This window comes from Pelophylax lessonae, assembly GCF_965119305.1.
Source record: "Pelophylax lessonae genome assembly, chromosome: 8".
Lineage (NCBI taxonomy): Eukaryota > Metazoa > Chordata > Amphibia > Anura > Ranidae > Pelophylax > Pelophylax lessonae.
In genome coordinates, this window is record NC_138775.1 from 168,553,919 (window position 1) to 168,573,364 (window position 19,446).

General features: G+C 44.4%; 1 protein-coding gene across 1 annotated transcript in view; it reads left to right on the top strand.

Moving 5' to 3' along the window:
• Positions 1–19,446, top strand: part of ASPM (assembly factor for spindle microtubules) — a 147,933-nt gene that overhangs the window by 117,640 nt on the left and 10,847 nt on the right. Inside the window, exons 20-25 of the mRNA XM_082266196.1 lie at positions 1,147–1,296; positions 2,857–3,048; positions 7,888–8,080; positions 10,613–10,767; positions 12,315–12,491; positions 19,019–19,194. Of these exons, the coding sequence (XP_082122322.1) occupies positions 1,147–1,296; positions 2,857–3,048; positions 7,888–8,080; positions 10,613–10,767; positions 12,315–12,491; positions 19,019–19,194 (1,043 nt within the window). The remainder of the gene's footprint in view (positions 1–1,146; positions 1,297–2,856; positions 3,049–7,887; positions 8,081–10,612; positions 10,768–12,314; positions 12,492–19,018; positions 19,195–19,446) is intronic.

A 19,446-nucleotide genomic window follows, 5' to 3' on the forward strand; every position in this document is an offset into this window, starting at 1 on the left:
GCTGGATGGAGTCCCGATGAATGCCGGAAACGGCATCGATCGGGTCTCCGATGACGTAACCCGGAGGCGGCGTCCATGACGTCACTTCCGGGTTACTGTGCTGCAAAAGGCGGCAGTTTTAAAAAACGGCTGTATGCAAAAATGCCGTTTTCGGCGTTTTGCATACAGGGAAGTGTAGTGGAGGGGTCTAGGGTCTTTTAGACCCTCGATCCCTCCATAAAGTGTACCTGTCACACATATTGCTGTCACAAGGGATGTTTACATTGCTTGTGACAGCAATAAAAGTGATCAGATTTTTTTTTTTTTTTTAAAAACCTGTAATAAAGTTGAAAAAAAATTAAAAATAAATAGGAAAAAAAAATAATTTAGCTGCCCCCGTCACCGTTAGTTTGCGCACAAAAAACGTATACGCAAGTCGAGCCGCGAATGAAATTGCTGTTCAAACCCCACATGTGAGGTATCGCCGCGATCGCCAGAGCGTGGGCAATAATGTAAAAAAAAGAGCTACACTCTACCTCTAAACTGGTAACCGTTAAATAAATTTAAAGCGTCGCAGATTGAGATCTCTATTGACCGTAGTTTGTCGCCATCCAAGGGGGGGCGCAATTTTAAACCGTAACATGTTGGGTATCTATTTACTCGGCGTGACATCATCTTTCACAATGTACAAAAAAATGGGCTAACTTTACTGTTTAGTATTTTTTAAATGCAGTGAAATGTGATTTTTCTAATTTTTTCCAAAAAAATGGCGTTTTAAAGACCGCTGCGTAAATACCGCGTGACAAAAAATTTTGCAATGACCGACATTTTATTCTCCTTGCTCAAAAAATATATATATATATATAATGTTTGGGGGTTCTAAGTAGTTTTCTAGGAAAAAATACTGGTTTTAACTTGTAAACAGAAAGTGTCCGAAAATAGGGCTGGGGCTTAAGTGGTTAAAATAATAAAAGTACTGCATATGAATTAGCCTGATCTGAAACCAGCCTTTTTGCCTCTACTCACCTATGGACTACACTGGGCAAGGCTGACCAGTACAGTCCCAATGTTCCTGACATGGTAGATCCCAGAAACATTTTTTTGCTTTCTGTAAGAGAACATTGTTGTATATTCTTCTTCTGATCCAGAATTTTATCATCTTACCAGATCGCCCAGTGGAACACAGAAAGACGGCTTCTAAGGTTTGCTTCTGCAGTTTATCTCCATCTGTGCGCTGTGAAAATTCAGAGATGGTTCTGGGCTCATCATACTCTTAAAAAAGCACAGAAGCAAATTTGCCATGTTATTTATATTCAGGTATGATTGGTGTAAAGAGCCTTTGCCAGTATATTTAAATGTGACAACCATACTGACTTTTTTTGATTTACTGAAAACAAATGGCATAGATATTACTATTTTTAAGTCATGCTGTTGTGATATTTATGCACATTCTTTAGGGCTGCCTCTACTTCAGGTAGATACACCTATAGTAAAAAGAAGATCCAGGCAGCCGCACATCCAGAAAATCAACTTTATTTTTAAAATATGATTTTTAAAGAAAAGCAACACGGGCATCAAGCCAATAAAGGTGTGTGGCTATCCGGATTATCTTATGCTATTAGTGGTTACCCTGGTGTGGCTTTTTCGGCAGCCGTGGTTAATCATATAAAGCATAAAGATGGGAGGTTTTGAGATTCTCTTGAATGAATGCCCACAGTGGTGCTATGCTGAGATTTAGTTTCTGATTTCTAATAGAAATCTATTCCCATTTAAAACAGGGTATAGAAACCCCTAGCCTCTTGCCAAAGAATAAGCAACCAGATGCAATTTTGAGCATTATAGACACATGGCACAAGGAGAGCAATTTCTCTGAAAACTTAGTCATACTAAAGGATAAGCAGTTTTTACCTTTTAAGTAAATAACCTTAATATATTCACATTGCATCCATGTATGTCCGCAAAAATGGAATGAATCACTAGTAATGTAACAGTAGTAAAGTTCTGTTACATTTAAATCTGTTTTTAAGCAAAAAAATATTTCTGTTTTATAAATTTTGTCCACCTAGGACTGTTTTTCGACAACTAAAAAAAAAAAAAAAAAATACCTGTGAAAAGCAAATGAAACTGAACCAAAGACAGAAGTATAAACACTGAAAAAGGATTCAGTTTTCCTGTGTGTGGGTTTTTTTTATGGAAAGTGAAAGGACTCTTAGTTCATTAGCCACTTCAATACTGGGCACTTTCACCCCCCTTCCTGGCCAGGGCAATTTTCAGCTTTCACTGCGATCGTAGTCATGCAACACTGCACACAAATTAAATTTTTTTGAGACCAAGCTATCTTTTTGTGGTATTTAATCACCACTGTTTTTATTGCTAAACAAAGAAAAAAAGCCTGAAAATCTTGGAAGAAAAAAAAATTTTTTTCTTAGTTTCTGGGGGATGAGGCTGCGCTGATGGCCCCTGATGAGGCTGCGCTGATGGCCCCTGATGAGGCTGATTATCTGTGTAAACAATGTACTGCCAGCCTTGCCAATTATCATCTAGTCTTTCCTTATACAGACACAGCTACATAGACATCCGCTAACAAAGCCACATCTCTGAAAAAGATCTGCCTGTTTTAACCCTGTAAATGTCACACACCTACATGGTTGCAATGTAGCCCCGTTCACTTGAATAGCTCACATTTTAGAGCCAGTTAAAAAGGGTTTATTATTGCCACGGCATGTTTACACCCCTGTCCATTTTTCTTTGCAGCTTAAGGACGGGTGCAATAAAAACTCCACTAGAGCACCTGTTTTTGACACCCTAAACCACCCCCCCCTCCCCCATACTGCAAGTGTAAATTAACCCTTAGATGATAAGTGATTTCATTTGCAGAGATGGTATCGGTCCAGATTACAGCGCAGGAAGTTTCTTTGCACAGTTGAGAAGATGGTCTGTGTTCAGCGTGTGGTGCGATCCTGGTTACGCCGCAGGAATGAGGCAGCTTTTAGAATCCAGAGAAGTGTGAGGATGTTCCTTCAACGCAAGCGGCAAGCAAAGGTTTCTTGTGGGATTGTCAAGTTCCAGGTAACATTACTTTATTTGCTTGCAACTTCATATTACAATGTCTGTGTACATAATAGGTGAATTCATATATATTCAATTACACACAAGATGCTGTATATTTCACAGGATGGTAGGCTCCATTCACACCTGAACGTATCTATTTACTGGCGTTTTTTTTTTATTTTTATCTTTTTTGCAGCTTTTACCAAGCTTTTTTTTTTTTTTTTTTTTTTATTTTTTTTTTTTTTTTTTTTTTTTTAAGCGTTTTAGAAGTGTATTACAAGCGTTTTACAGCTTCAAGCCTATTTGTTTAGCCAATAGAAAGCACTGGGGGGAAGAGAGGGAGAGGACATTAGGGGTGGAGATCTGCTTTTTGAGCAGAAAACGCTCATAAAACGCTTCAAGTCAGGCGTTTCTATTGAAGTCTATGGGGCCAAAAAACACTTGTAATCTGCCAAAAAGAAACTCATACTTTTTTTGAGCTTCAGGCGTTTTGCTTCAGACGAGTGTTCAGATGTGAACAGAGGCCACTGAAATGAATAGGATTTGACTTGTTGATCGTTTTAGAGCTACAAGCTTCAAACAGAAAATTGTTTAGGTGTTAACTGGGCCTTTTAAATGTTAGAAGGATAATTTATGGATGAAATATTCAATCACCGTTTAAATGTTGCCATGATTGTCCTATTTCCAGATCAGCAAGTGACACTGCTCTCACTACTATAAATGGGGATTGAGGGGAGCCTTTAAAAGGATCTATAGATATACAGTGCCTTGAAAAAGTGTTCATACCCCTTGAAATTTTCCACATTTTGTCATGTTACAATCAAAAACGTAAATGTATTTTATATAGACAACACAAAATAGCACATCATTGTGAAGTTGAAGGAAAATGATAAATGAGTTTTAAATTTTTTTTTTTTTACAAATATCTGAAAAGTGTGGCATGCATTTGTATTCAGCCCCCTTTACTCTGATACCCTAACTCCAATCTAGTGGAACCAACTGCCTTCAGAAGTCACCTAATTATTACATAGAGTCCGCCTGTGTGTGATTTAATCTCCGTATAAATACAGTTGTTTCGTGAAGCCCTTAGAGATCCTTAGTGAACAAACCGCATAATGAAGGACAAGGAACACACCAGAATGGTCAGGGATAAAGTTGTGGAAAAATTTAAAACAGGGTTAGGGTAATAAAAAAAAATATCCCAAACTTTGAACATCTCACGGAGCACTGTTCAATCTATCATCTGAAAATTGAAAGAGTATGGCACAACTGCAAACCTACCAAGACTTGGCCGTCCACCTAAACTGACAGGCCAGGAAAGGAGAGCATTAATCAGAGAAGCAGCCAAGAGACCCATGGTAACTCTGGAGGAGCTGCAGAGACCCACAGCTCAGGGGGGAGAATCTGTCCACAGTACAACTATTAGTTATGCACTCCACAAATCTGGCCTTTTTGGAAGAGTGGCAAAAAGAAAGCCATTGTTGAAAGAAAGCCATAAGAAATCCCTTTTTTCCAGTTTACGAGAAGCCATGTGGGGGACACGTGGAAGAAGGTTCACTGGTCAGATAAGACCAAATTTGAACGTTTTGGTCTAAAAGAAAAATGTTATGTGTGGCGGAAAACGAACACTGCACATTACCCTGAACACACCATCCCCACCATGAAACATGGTGGTGGCAGCATTATGTTGTGGGGATGCTTTTTCCTCAAGAGGGACAGGGAAGCTGGTCAGAGTTGATGGCAAGATGGATGGAGCCAAATATAGAGCAATCTTAGAAGAAAACCTGTTAGTCTGCAAAAGACTTGAGACTATGGTGGATGTTCATCTTCTAGCAGGACAACGACATACAGCAGACATACACCTAAACATACAGCCAGAGCTACAATGGAATGGTTAAAACAAATTGTAAAGGATTAAAAGAGGTGCATGGAAGCCAGCCAGCCCCCAGTCTGATGTACTCACCCTCCAGTCTGCCACCAACCAAGTAGACCTGTCTCGATATAAATAAAGAACAGGGGTTTAGTTGACACGCATTTGCAAACGCATGTGTAAGCTGCAGAGCCACTACACGGCACCCTGTTTTATCTGCAGTCCCTAACACTTTTAAATTTGAGTGTCTCCACTCTGGGAGCACATGACTGCTAATGGATGGGTAGGAGGCAGGTGGGAGGGAGCAGCCCAAACTTCCCCCAACCCACCTCCATCCACGACTGGTATAGTATCTCAATGCTCTAATAGCAATGTTCTTAAGATGGTACAAACTGAAAACGACCAGCTGAGAAGCATACACCTCCAATCCCTTGGCGGATGCAGTGTAAAACACAGATTGGGACTTTATATGAGGCAATTTGCCTGTATAGCTCAGTGCCTCCATCCCTAATTTCATAAAATATTTGGGACTTTACATGAGACAGCAGGTCATGCTATGGTCCTTGGTCGTGCTTGGTTAATCCTTTTCAATTTGTTTTTTCCGATATAGGGATGGAGACGCTGGGCATACCTGCCGGTGTCTCACTTAAAGTCCCACATAGCCCACATTGTCTATCTTGACAATGGAATGGTTTAGATCAAAGCAAATTCATGTGTTAGAATGGCCCAGTTAAAGTCCAGACCTAAATCCAATTGAGAATATGTGGCAAGACTTGAAAATTGCTGTTCAGAAACTCTCCATCCAATCTGAGCTTGCACTATTTTGCAAAGAGGACTATGCAAAAATTTCACTCTAGATGTGCAAAGCTGGTAGAGACATACCCAAAAAGACATGCAGCTGTAATTGAAGCGAAAGGTGGTTCTACAAAGTATGGGGTAGGGGAGGGGGGTGGGGGCTGAATACACATGCAGGCCACGCTTTTCACTTTTCACATATTTATTTGTAAAAAGTTTCAAAACTCATTTATCATTTTCCTTCCACTTCACAATTTTGCACCACTTTGTGTTGGTCTATCACATAAAATCCCAAAAAAATACATTTGCGATTTTGGTTGTAACATGACAAAATGAGGAAAATGTCAAGGGGTATGAATACCTTTTCAAGGCACTGTATGTCTAAAGCCAACCTCTGGGGAAAATGTAAAATTATCCCCTGCAGTGGGGCTACACCAGTACTACAAGAGTGTAATAGTTCATTTTGTCTGGGGGAGAGGAGACACTTCTACTAATTACCTGATCCTTTGCTCCCCAGGCACATCACACTCCCTCATTCTCTGGCAGTGGACTGTTCCTCTGCTTCATCCTGTTCAGTGCAGGGGTATGAACCCTGCTTTGGTCTTGATGATGCCTGGACCCTAGACTGCCAGTCTATCTGCAAGGAGGTGTAAAGCCTCCCCCCACCCCCAGACCAAAACAAGCAATTATCCCTTGCAATGGGGCTTTCCTTCTCTTCCTGTTTCAGCAACATGACAGAATTCAGGGAAAAATGAGATGCTGTGTCCATCAATGAACATCAGAGAAATGGATTTTACAGTAAGTCAAAAATCCCATTTTCTCTTTCGTTCATTGACGGACACAGCTCCTGATTCTTCTTAACCATTGCAGTGTTAATAAGGGGTGGAAAAACATCAGAAAAAAATTCCCGAGGCTAACAACTGGAGCTCACCTGAAAAAAATACACGCTTGAAGAGGACCACATCCTCCAAACAGCAGCTAGCAAAACCTTGCGGCCAAAAGAAGCATCCGCAGATGCCAACACATCCACTTCACAAAAAACTTTGTAAAAGTGTGCACCGACAACCAGGCGGCCACCTAGCAAGAACTTTGTGAACCCACTTGACCTGTACCAGGGAGGTCCATGGATTCGGAAACCAGCGAAGATGTCCCCCACCCCAGATATGGGTGAGGGTGCCCCTTCATGCAGAGGCAGCCTTGTCCGCAGGTCTAGAAGAGCCCGCTCATGGCTTGCCAGACCAGGTCGTCTTGGAACCTCTGGTGGAGGCCCTGACTTTTTTGATCCCTTGTCTTGAGACCGTGAGAGAAGAAGCCGCTTAGTAGCTTGAGACGAATGGCCCACGTCTACGACGGGGCTCCTTGCCCTTGGTAGCCTGCAGAAGAAGAGTACTCTTCCCCCCTGTGAGACACTTAATGTCATCCAAGTTTGCTAGGTGTTTTTTGCTTGCAGTATCCTTCTAAAGATTTTCTGCGTTAAAGGTGGACGGTCTAACCTGTAGTGGACTGCCCGGTTTTGTATCCTTATAAAGATTTACTGCGTTAAAGGTGGACGGTCTAACCTGTAGTGGACTGCCCGGTTTTGTATCCTTATAAAGATTTACTGCGTTAAAGGTGGACGGTCTAACCTGTAGTGGACTGCCCGGTTTCCAGGTCAAATTGGGTTACCTTGTCTTGGTTGAGGAGCCCACGACCTTTGCAGGTCCCACTAGCAAGCTGCTTACTGTGGGGGCACTCGACAGGAGGGAGGGGCAGTGAGGAGGGACCCGAAAAGAAGAGGATCTGGGCTGCCATGTGCAAAACCAACTGCACAGAGCAGGTAAGTATAATGTGTTTATTTAGAAAAAAAAAAAACACGAGACTTTACAATTACTTTAATTTCTTGATTATCCCCTTAAATAGCTGACTTTTCTAAAGGCTTACAATACATCACAAAAGTGTAGAACATGCTTTTTTTGGCTTGATTTGACGGTAGCAGTCATTTGCTTTTACTAGTGCCATGTAACGTGGGCTGTTTATTTTACCAGCCATTATAAATAAAAATCAGTGCTTCATAAATGAAGCCTATTTTACCCCTGCTTGTTTTGAATTGTTACGTCTTTATAATTTTTTTTTTTTTAAAATGTGATGTAGCTGTCTATTATTTGAAATATACATTTTTATGCAGTTTTTTCTTGTCACATTTTATCCAATAGGCTCTGTGGAGAGGTTACCAGTGGAGAAAAGCAAATGACACAAAAAAAATAAGAACCTTACGTCAGCATCTGCGAAAACTGAGCGAGGAGACCAAAGCTGAAGATATATTATGTAACAGAACATCGGTTGCTTTAAGTTATCTCCTCTCCTACAAGCACTTCTCCTACATCCTGGCAGCTCTGAAGCATCTTGGTGAGAAATATATTCCTCGAAGTGCTCAAACCGAAAAGAAAACTAGTAGGTCACATGCATTATGCCCTTTAGGCCCTGTTCACACCTGAGCGTTTTTCAGCTCATAAAACGCTCATCTCTGAAGTCTCAAAACGCCCAACAAGCAAATTTAATCCTATTAATTTCAATGGCCTCTGTTCACATATGAGCATTTTGTCGCCTGAGGCTCAAAAAAGAAAATGAGCTTATTTTTTGGCAGATTACAAGCTTTTTTGTTAGATGTCAATGCCTGCCTCCAAACACCTGCAAAACGCCCCAAAAAACACCCAGAAAAACTCATGAAAACAATATGCTCAGGTGTGAATGGAACCGTTCAGATCCGCCTGTTCGTTTTTTTGGCGGATCTGAGTGGTTCCCCCATGCATTCCTATGTGGCATCGGATATCAGCGGAGACATGTCCGCTGACATCCGATCTGTCAAATCTGCATGTGTTCCGATTTCCCCCATAGAGATGCATGGGGAACTGACAGCTGTGTCTCTGCACACAGCGCGGAGACACAGCTGTCATCCTTCTGCTCAGCGGGGGATCGGCGGATCGATCCCCCGCTGAGAAAACCGGAGTCCATATGACGGACATCCTGTGTGAAAGAGCCCTTAGAGTTAAGCTTTTAAAATGTAAAGCGGAGTGTTTTTATGATAATTCGGGTAAGTGCAGTTTCTATAGCTAAAGTTTTTTTGTAATCTGATCCCACGAAAAGAAAAAATGCTGAATGATAAATGTTTGCTGCTCAATTTAATTTAGATCAGGCATGTCCAACCTGCGGCCCGGGGGCCGCATGCAGCCCAGAGCCCCAGGCAATGCGGCCCACTGCCCCCTGACAATTTTATTTTTTTTTGATGGGGAAGAAGGAAGTTGGGTCGGGGGCACTGCCACAGCGGCTCTAACTGTAGGCAGAGGCTGCCTCGGAAGGGATCATCCTCTAGTTGTGTTAAATTAGTGCTGTGGGGGGGAGCGACAGCGCGGGAAGGGCGCGGCGGTGTTTTATTACTTGTATACCTTAACTATAGTATATATTTTATATGCAGCCAGAGAAAATTTTCTCTACACTCAATGTGGCCCAGAGAAGCCAAAAGGTTGGACACCCATGATTTAGATGGTATCTTGGTAACATAATGTCTTCACTACTGTGCAACTTTTTTTTATAGGAAATATTAATAGTTTTAATGGCAATGTGATTATTTCTTATGGGATCTGGGATCACATGTTTGGTAGTGAACACAAGAGGTTTGTTTACCCTCTGCTATCATGATTACCATGACACTGCCTGGCTGCATCTGAAGTCTGTTTCCTTTTTTTTTTCGTAGACTGTTCAGATCTGCTCATTTTTAGGTATTTTGCAAGTGTTTCGCTTGTTCCATCTTTTGAAGCATCTCCAGCAAAATGCACATTTAGGTAATGGTAGTCATGACATGTATAAAATGCGTAAAGGTGCCCACAACGCGCTACACCTAACATCCACGGATGTGAACAGGTCCTGTTAGCCCATTAAATCATTTAAATGTTATTCTTTACTGCAAAGCACTGCACTAGAGAGGTCTGAATGGGTCCTCACACTATTATAAGAAGGGCCAGTGATGGCACATCATTTATCTGTTGCTCCGCAGCCCATAACTGGAGATAATTGTAAGAATACACCCAAAGCTCGTTTGGCTGTACTTCTGTAAATCACAGTTCGTTCTGCGCTCCTGTGACCGGTTTTCAGTTGAAGCCCGCTGTCTCCTGATGTCACAGAGCCGGTCCAGGCTCAGGCAAGATCACGACAATGAAGTCGGAATCCGCCCACATGCCTGGACCAGCACCTGGCTCAGGCTCTCAGTGAACTGCTGAGAGTCTAAGCTGGCCGTTTCCACTCCCTCCACAGCCTAACGCTCCAGTGAGCGAAGAGCTGACAGTCACCAGCTCTCTCTGCTCAGGGAGCCCTGAGAACCTGAGCGATCGACGGTGTTTGATTGCTTGGTTCTCAGTGTTAGAGCTGACAGGGGACAGATGCAGCATCGGACCGATGCTGCATCCACCTAGGTAAGTATGATTCTGACAAAAGGGAAAAAAAAAACGCTTTTTAAGCAAACCTTACCTGAAAAAAAATAGGTTGCTAATGACCTTCTAAAAATGCTAGTTACTTGGCTATTATGCTGGCCTATTAACTCCAGTGCTGAGTCACAGTCCTAGAAGAAGTATGTGCATCATTTAATCATAGTTAAAATCAAAAGTTCTCATATGCACACTTTTTTCTGGTTCAGTGACTATTCAAGCCAGGGTGTCAGATTGACAGCCAAGCAGCTAGCATTTTCAGATGGAAAGGTCAGCATAGGCAGCCTCCATGTCTCTCTCATTTTCATTTTTGTATTCTTCAGTCTATTTCTTTCTTTTGAGGACATCTGTTGGTGGGAATTTATGAATTTTAACCCATTGTTATAAAAGTACTTTGATGACATATTAGTAATTTGTCTGCAGTACACAAATTCCTCATATGTGTCCCTTCCTCTTGTAGAAGCTGCCACCAGACTGTCTTCTATTTGCTGTGAAAACATGGCACAGAGCGGAGCTGTGAGGACCATTTTCACTCTGATCCGTAGCTGTAACAGAAGTATCCCTTGTATGGAAGTGATCAAGCTGTCTATACAGATTCTGCTCAACCTGACTAAGGTACCAATTATGGTGTTCTGATGATGAATGAATTAGCTGGGGTGTTTTTTTTTTTTTTTAAGTGAGTACATATCGTTTTTTTTTACCCAGACCATAGTGTCATTATATTACATACAAGACTTTTGTTGATGTAGAGAATCCATAGTTTTTTATGCGTAACACTTGAATGGTAATATAGCAGTAAGAATCGTCAGCAGTGAAGGCGCTATCACAGTGCAATGCTTGGAAAGCAGTGCATGAATATGTAATCTTCTCTTCCTGTGCATATTTAGTATATATCCGGTGTCTCCAAACTTTCTAAACAAAGGGCCAATTTAATGTCCTTCAGACTGTAGGGAGGCCAGACTGTGGTCAGCGGGAATAGAAAGTAAGCGGTGTCCCAACTTTGGTATTATGTGGAGGAATAGTGCCCCATTGTTGGTGGTGTCAGTGGTAAGAATTCTACTCCATTGTTGGTGTCAGTGTGCAGAATAGTGTCGCATATCCTTAGGATGAATAGTGCCTCAAGGGCCAGATAAAGGCAAGCAAAAGGCCACAGTTTGAGGACCAATAGATATGCTTACTAATCCACACTTACTCATCCACACTTACTCATCCACACTTACTCACTCCTAAGTGTGGATGAGCCCGCAAAGGAGCTGCTAAGGCTAACTCCACCTTTAGCAACATGTTACACTCACATGTAAGTTGTAACATGTTGGTAAGCACCATTCCCCCTCACCGACTGAGCCCCATTCACTGAGATTTGCGAATTAATGAAGTACAAGACATGTAGTTCTCAATGGAACACAAGTGTGGTAATCAGCACACTTAGCCCATTGATATTTCCTCCAACTCTGCAACTGAGCTGAAAGAAGAGTTCGCAGGAATCTGACATTGCACTTGCAAACCACTGATTGCGGGTGCAATGCGGGCTCCTATGGTATGGAAAAAAAAATAAAAACACAATTTTTTTTTTTCTTCCAAATGTGTATTTTGATCCCTCCCCCCCCCCCCCCCCTTAATAGTAAACTTAGCCTGTAACTGCTAGATAAGTCTAGGGGATTGAAAAAAAACTTACCAGGAGTGCAGGGGAGAAGAGATTGCAGGGACTGGTCTAGCAGTGTAGAAGAACCTGCGGGATTGGAGATTCAGGTAAAGCTTTACCTAGTCCCCTAGGAATAAATGAGCAGAGAACTATTACAGAGCAGGAGCAAGCCAACAGCTGTGGGGGCACTCATGTGGGCATGCTCTCATGCTGGGCTGTGTGCATCTATAGACACTATGACTGCACACAAATCATAGCATGTGACTGACAGCAGCAGGAGCCATTGGCAGATAGCTCCTGACTGACAGCAACTCTCTGCTAATGGAGCTGAGAACTGAGTGATTGGCAGTGTTCGATCGCTCGGTTTTTCAGTGTTAGAGGCGCTGGGGGACAGATGCAGCATTGGACCGACAGTATAGGGGCAGCCCCACTAAAAGGGAGGGTTTTCACTTTCCACTGAGTTTAACTTTAAGTATAGCTACATCTTTCTCACACTCAGTTTTTCTATATTCAATTGTAGTATGAGAAGACCGTGTCTGCTGTGTATGAGGTAGAGGATTCTGTTGAAGTTCTTCTAGACTTGATGCAGATCTACAGAGAAAAGCCTGGAGACAAAGTACCAGAGAAGGGGGGAAGTATATTTACCAAGACCTGTTGTCTCTTGGCCATCTTTGGCCTGGATCCCCACAAAGCTAAGGTAGGAATCTCCACTTTTGGTGTGTGTGCCTGTTTGTGTGTTTGTATTCGCTTATCTTTTGACTTCACCCTAATCAGTTGTTTAAAACATCAGTGAACAAACATGATTTAGGAAAATTTGCTGACTTGGCCTCCTCTGATAAGCGTGAACACAGCCAAAGTTGAATCTGATCTTTTTAGCCTCACTAGTATCATGCCTAGTACACATGATCAGAAAATTGGAAGAAAAATACCGCTTTCAAATTGATCATACGATAATCTGAACATTAGCACACAGTTTTCAAGAGCTGACCATGACAGTTCATCCGATGTTATCCAAAGGAACGAACCCTAAAAAAAAATGTCTCTTTTTTTCATTGACGGACATTGCTCCTTATGTTCTTGACCATTGGGTTATACTGCCCCCTACAGGAGTAAGACACTAGGCAGAAAAATCTTGACTACGCCTTTTGGGGCAGTCCCAGGGGGTATACTCCCACTCTCAGCTATAAGCACCCAGTGGTTCTGGCAATTTTTTTTTTTTCCTTTCAAATACAACTTTTTCCCTATCTTTGTTACAGTATTTGGTTCCTGAGAGACTCTACAATCAACTGCCTGACTGGGTGACGGACTGGATAATATAGATCCAGAGGGTCCCTCCAGTCTGGCCAGCGCACGCAGTCCTCAGCTCCATGCTAGGTCAGCCGCGACATAGCCCCACTGGACGGGGGCTGGCCTGCGAGTTAAACATCTCGCGAGGGCGCATACGACCTGGCCTCGCCTGAGTTGCAGCGTTACTCCTGGCCGACAGCACCCCCCCTATTCCGATGGAGCGGTAATCTGTCAGGAGAGGTGCCCACCCTGTTCCTGGTATGGTAAGTAGCTGTCTCCCCTCTTCTCCTGGAGGGTTTTTTGGGGAAAACGTGGCCCCCTACCTGGGGCGATGGGACCTCCTGGTTCCCCTCCTGCCCCCAGCCCCTCTAAAATTTTGGTGGTCACTGTGGGTTTTTCCTGGTGAACAACGCGGGGTTGAGCAGGGTTCCTTGCCACCCTGGGGGTTGGTGACTAGGACAGGGATGTCCTCTGGGCTCCCTGCTGCAGTTGTTGGGCTGGGGGAGTGGATGGTTTATCCTCTGCGGGTCCACGCCTCAAGCGGCCGGATCCGGCCAACAATTTAGGCCACGGCTTTGCGGCCTACTGGTCGGGAGCTATGTGGGGCGGCCCCAGTGAGGGTGGCTGAGGCCACTACCCTCTGTTTGGGCATCCGCCCTCCCCTTCTCTGCAACTGGGTGCTTGGCTCCGCTGGGGCTCGCGCCCAAGCGGCTGGGCGTCCACGAAAATTTAGGCCATGGCCTAGTAGGGCGCCTCTGTTGGGGGGCGGCCCCAGTGAGGTTAGCTGAAGCCCCCGCTCTTCTTTTGGGCATCTGCCTGGCTAGAATTCGTGCAAAAAAATGTAGGTTGCAGCCTACAAGGCCAATGCGGCCGAGTCAGGTGCCTCCGTTGGGGGGTGGCCCCAGTGAGGTTAGCTGAAGCCCCCCGCTCAAAATTTGGGCCGTGGCTTGCGGCCTACTAGGCCATGCAGCCAGCTTGGCGTCTCCCTTGGAAGGCGAGGCGCTGTGGGGGCGGTTTATTTTTTGATGGCAGCCATGCTGCCATTATTGTGTAGGGCACGTGCCCCTTTTTAGCGCTGTGGGACCATCAGGGCACCCTGCCTACGCGTCACGGCGGGCAGCCCCCTTTAAGGGGGCTTATTCCTTTTATGCTCTATAGATGGGTTTGGAGGGTGACCCTCTTGTTTTTTTGTGGGGTCCAGTAGGTGGTCCTTTCGTGGGCACCCCCTTTGCGTGATCTCAGTCGGCAACCCTCCCCTGATTGTTTTCTGTGTGAGCTTAGTATAAAGCGCCCTCCACCCTCCCCTGTCTCATCAGATCCTGTATCTGTTTTGGCCGCCATGGACGCAAGTCACCCCTACTGAGTCTGCGTCCACGCACCCTGAGTGCTCTAGCATGCATGAAATGGCGCTGGTGGATGCACTGATTGTGTCTGATTTTCCTATTGCCCTGGTGTCGCAAACTCTGACTAGTGGACTAAACTTTTACGCCTGCACCTGGATGGAAAACAACTTTCCCCTGCCTTTGCTGAGCTGGCAAGTCAGTTGGTCCAGGGGCTACAGTTTATCTGTGATGCCTCTTTGGATGCAGCTCTTTTGATTCTATGCTGTCTGTATCAGCAGTGGTCCTTTGGCGTATTATCTGGCTGAACTGCTGGTCTGCGGACCAGACTTCCAAGAAGGCCTTATCTTATTGGAGCTTCCTTGAATGACATCATTCTCACAGGAGGGAAGAGTACTCTTCTTCTTCAGGCTACCAGGGGCAGGGAGCCCCGCACAGATGTGGCCATTCTCCTCAGCTCAGAAGAGGTTTTTTTTTCGTCCCTCAGGGTCTCAAGACAGGGGGTCAAAGCCCCTCAGGGCCTCCACCCGAGGTTCCAAGAGGACCTTGTCTGGCAAGCCTAGAGCGGGCTCTTCTAGACTTGGGGACAAGGCTTCCTCTGTATGAAGGTGTGCCCTCACCTGTATCTGGGGGGACGTCTTCGCTGGATTTCCTGATCCGTGGGCCTCCCTGGTACAGGACAAGTGGGTCCACAAAGTCATTCGGTCCGACTACAAGATTGAGTTTCGGTCTTATCCTCCGGAAAGGTTCTTTCCTTCCAACCTGCACTTGTCCCCAGATCGCTTACAGGGTCTCTTTGGGGCAGTGCAAGACTTGTTACTTCAAGGAATGATTGTTCCAGTTCCGAATTCATGAACTTTCTCAGGGGATCTACTCAAACCTCTTAAACTTTACCAGGAAGGAAGGCAAGGTACCTCCAATTCTGGACCTCAGGGCGCTAAACTGCTTTGTGCAAAAGTTCCACGGTAGTGGCGTCCCTACATCAGGGGGACTTTCTCTCTTCTGTCGACATCAAGGAATCCTACCTTCACATTCCAATATGTGCCAGTCTTCAGCGCTTCCTCCGCTTTCCCCTGGGAGAGGAGCATTGTTAGTTTGTGCGGGTACCCTTTGGTCTCACCTCCGTTCCTCGGGTCTTCACAAAAGTGTTTTGTTGGCCCCGGTGCTAGCATTGTTGCGTCAGCGGGGGATCGGGGTACTGGGGTACCTGGATGTTCTTCTGCGAGCGGAGCCTCCAACTGCTCTGATGGACAACTTGGAGATTACTCTGCTAACTCTGAGGGAGTTCAGTTGGATTCTGAACCTTCAGAAGTCTGCTCTGGTTCCGTCCACAAAACTGGACTATCTGGGTCTGACTCTGGACTCGGCCTCCAGCCAGAGTGTTTCTTCTCTGGAAAAATTCCAGACATTGCAGGAGGCAATTCAGCTTCTGTTGTCCAACAAGACGGTCATCCCTCTGGGCTTGCATGTGGGTTCTGGGCCTGATGGTGTCTACCCTTGAGGCGGTTCTGTTTGCATAGTTCCACACAAGATCTCTGGAAAAGAGATTCTGGTGAAATGGGACAAGAATCCAGGGTCTCTAGAGGTAGCTTTCGTTTTCCCGGGACTTCGACAGGGAAAATCCTTTCTCCTCCTGTACTGGACGGTTGTCACCACAGGTGCCAGCCTGTTGGGGTGCGGAGGCATCCTCAGCACAAATTGTGCTCAGAACTGGTAAATGTATTGGAACTCTAAGCGTTTAGACTTTGTCTGGATCTTCGGACAATTCGTCTTCAGGCGTGTCCAGTACGAATTCAATCGGATATTGCCTCGGCCGTGGTCAATGTCAAGCTGGCATTCTAAGGTGGGGCAGACTGATTTCGTTCCAGACCTCTCTGCTGTACACATACTAAGAAGGTTCCAGAGGTTTGTGGCATGGTCTCGGGATCCTCTGGCTGACGCCACAGACGCATTCTAGTGGCTCCGGACTGGCCTCGCCGGTCTTGGTATGGCTGGTCGCCGATACTCCTTGGAGACTTCCTCTCAGGAAAGGTCTCCTGTCCCAAGGGTCAATCTTCCATCCTGCTTTACAGTTGCTGGCTTTATTGGCTTGGTTGTTGAAAGCAAGGATAGAGGTTTGTCTGAATCGGTGATTCCTACACTGTTAAAGGCTATAAATTCTACCACCTAGGAAGACCTACCCTTGTACTTGGAAGAAATACATTGCGTGGTGTGAGTCTTTTGGGGTTTTCTCTTTTCCTCCAAGGGAGTTTGACACTTGGCTCCTCCAGTGCGGTCTCCATTGCCGCCGTGGGACCTCAATTTGGTTGTCAGTTCTCCAGAAACCTCCCTTCGAAAATATTCGGGAGGTTCCTCTGCTTACATTGTTCAAGAAGGTGGCCTTTTTGGTGGCTATTACTGCTGCATGCGTGGTTTCAGAGATGGCGGCATTGTCTTGTCTTTCACCTTACCTGGTGGTTCACTGAGAAAAGGTGGTTCTTCGTCCCTGTCCGTCGTCCATTCCAAAGGTTGTATCTGATTTCCATTTGAATGAAGACAATGTGTTTGTTTTTCCTATGTCCCAGGCCTAAACATCTTAAAGAGGAAGTAAACCCTCCTCTGACACTTTTACCTATAGGTAAGCCTATGATAAGGCTTACCTATAGGTACTGTAAATATCTCCTAAACATGTACTGCTGGTGCCGTTTCTTCAGAGACCCGTGCCGTGACTGTCGGCTCCCGCGGGAGTGACGTCACCGCGGCTCCGGCCAATCAGATGGCTGGATGCCGCGATCCCGGAAGACTGGCGACTGGTCATGTCGCCCGTCATAGAGGTGAGCGGACGGCACGGCGGGGGCTCGTTCTAAGGTAAGTATTTCATAATGAGCTAGTATGCGATGCATACTAGCTCATTATGTGTTTCTTTCATCTTGTAAAAAAAAAAAAAAAAGGATTTAACTGAGTTTACAACCTCTTTAAGGAAATTGCCTTGCATTCCCTGGATGTGGTTTGGGCAATCGGGGTGTACCTAGCAGCTACGGAGTCTTTTAGGAAGTCTGACTCACTGTTTGTACTCATGGATGGACCTCGGAAAGGGTTTGCCGCTTCTGCTGCGACCATTTCCAGATGAATCAGACAGACGGTGATTCAGGCCTATTCAATTAGGGGTCCTGTTCCTCCTTTCCCTGTTTAGGCGCACTCTATCTCGGGCACTTAGTGCCTCCTGGAACTTCCGTCATCAGACGTCAGTGTTGCAGCCTTGTAAGGGGGCCACCTGGTCGTCTTTGCACACTTTCACAAAGTTTTATAAGGTGGATGTGTTGGCGTTTGCGGATGCTTCTTTTGGCTGCAAGTTTTTGTAGGCTGCTGTTTCGAGGACCTGGTCCTCTTTGAGGGTGTATTGTTTTTCTCAGGTGAGCTCCATGTTGCCTGGTTGGCTACAATTTAGCCTTGGGAATTTTTTTCTTGCTGTTCCCACCCCTCATGTTTGACACTGCTTTGGGACGTCCCAATGTTCAAGAAGATAAGGAGCTGTGTCTGTCAATGAACAAAAGAGAAAATGGGATTTTTGACTTGCCATAAAATCCATTTCTCTGATGTTCATTGACGGACACAGCACCCACCCCTCTGTGGAGTTGGCTTTCTTCTGACACAGCTTGTAACAAAACTGAGTGCCTATAGCTGAGAGTGGGAGTATACCCACTGGGACTGCCCATAGGCGTAGTCAAGCTTTTCCTGCCTAGTGTCCTACTCCTGTAGGGGGCAGTATAACCCAATGGTCAAGAAGATCAGGAGCTGTGTCTGTCAATGAATATAAGAGAGAGGGATTTTATGGTAAGTCAAAATCCTATTTTTTTTGGATGATTTTCATTTAATCTGTACAGTTATCATTCGAAAATACAAATACAATACATAACATCACTTCTGAATTTTTTTTTCTGTCGTATCAGAATTTTTGTCACTTTAGTAAACTCTTCATTTTCGATATGAGACCAGCATGCAAAAAAAAAAAAAAAAAACTGACGATCATTCGTCCGATAATCTCATTGTGTGACGAAAATCTTCCAATGGGGATGCTAATTCTGGTGACAACCTGGGATTTCCCTCACTTTGGAGGAAGCACCGCAACATAACATAACAGCAAGTGAAAAGATATCTCTATAGATGCATTGGATTTAAATTTTCGCTTTTCTTTCCAAAAAAAAAAAAGACTATGTAAACTTTCAACTGGCTAGGAAAAGCAAGTAACAGACAAAAGTGAAAAGCACAAGCTTTGTCTAGAATAATAATGTTTGAAATCTTACTCTTAAATGCTGCATTCTACTAGCTATAGACTGTATAGGCTGTAGGGTGCTTTATGTGTAATAGCCATATTCCATCATTTGTCATCCACATTTTTCATTCTGGCTGCCATAGTGATGAATGGTTTTGTGCATTAAAAACACCCCATAACAAAGCAAAATGCTGCTGTGATTGGCCCCCAATGGTTCAGAGGTTGTCGGCTATGTTGTATTTATTTAATTTCTTGCTTTTTGAGTTATTGTATTGTTACATTAATCCGCTTTTTCTGGGTTTGCGTTTTGAGGTGGTTTAAAACGGAAGTGTTTCTTCTCCATAGGAAATTCACACTATTCCTAAAGCTATGAATCGGATCTCCAGCATATATATCCTGATATCACGGAAGCACAAAATGGATACAGCAAGGAATGTCAGCAAACAGCTCATGAATAATTCTCGAGTTCATGTCAACACATCTTTCCAATCCACACCATTCCATACAAGAATTGTTTCAAGGTACAAACTCTAATTGTATATGAAGGCTGGTATTCTGCACTGATGTAATTAATCTGCTATTTTACTTTAGGAAAATACCAAATGCATATTAGAGGTCTAAAAGAAAGTTGGCTGTTTGTCTTTAGGGCCAGTTCACACCATAGAAACGCAGTCCGGATGCGTTCCAGATGCTTTTCTGCATGCTCATTTTTTGGTGCGTTCCAGTGCATTTTTGATGCAGTCCAGTGCATTTTTCCCCCTATTTTTTCTTTC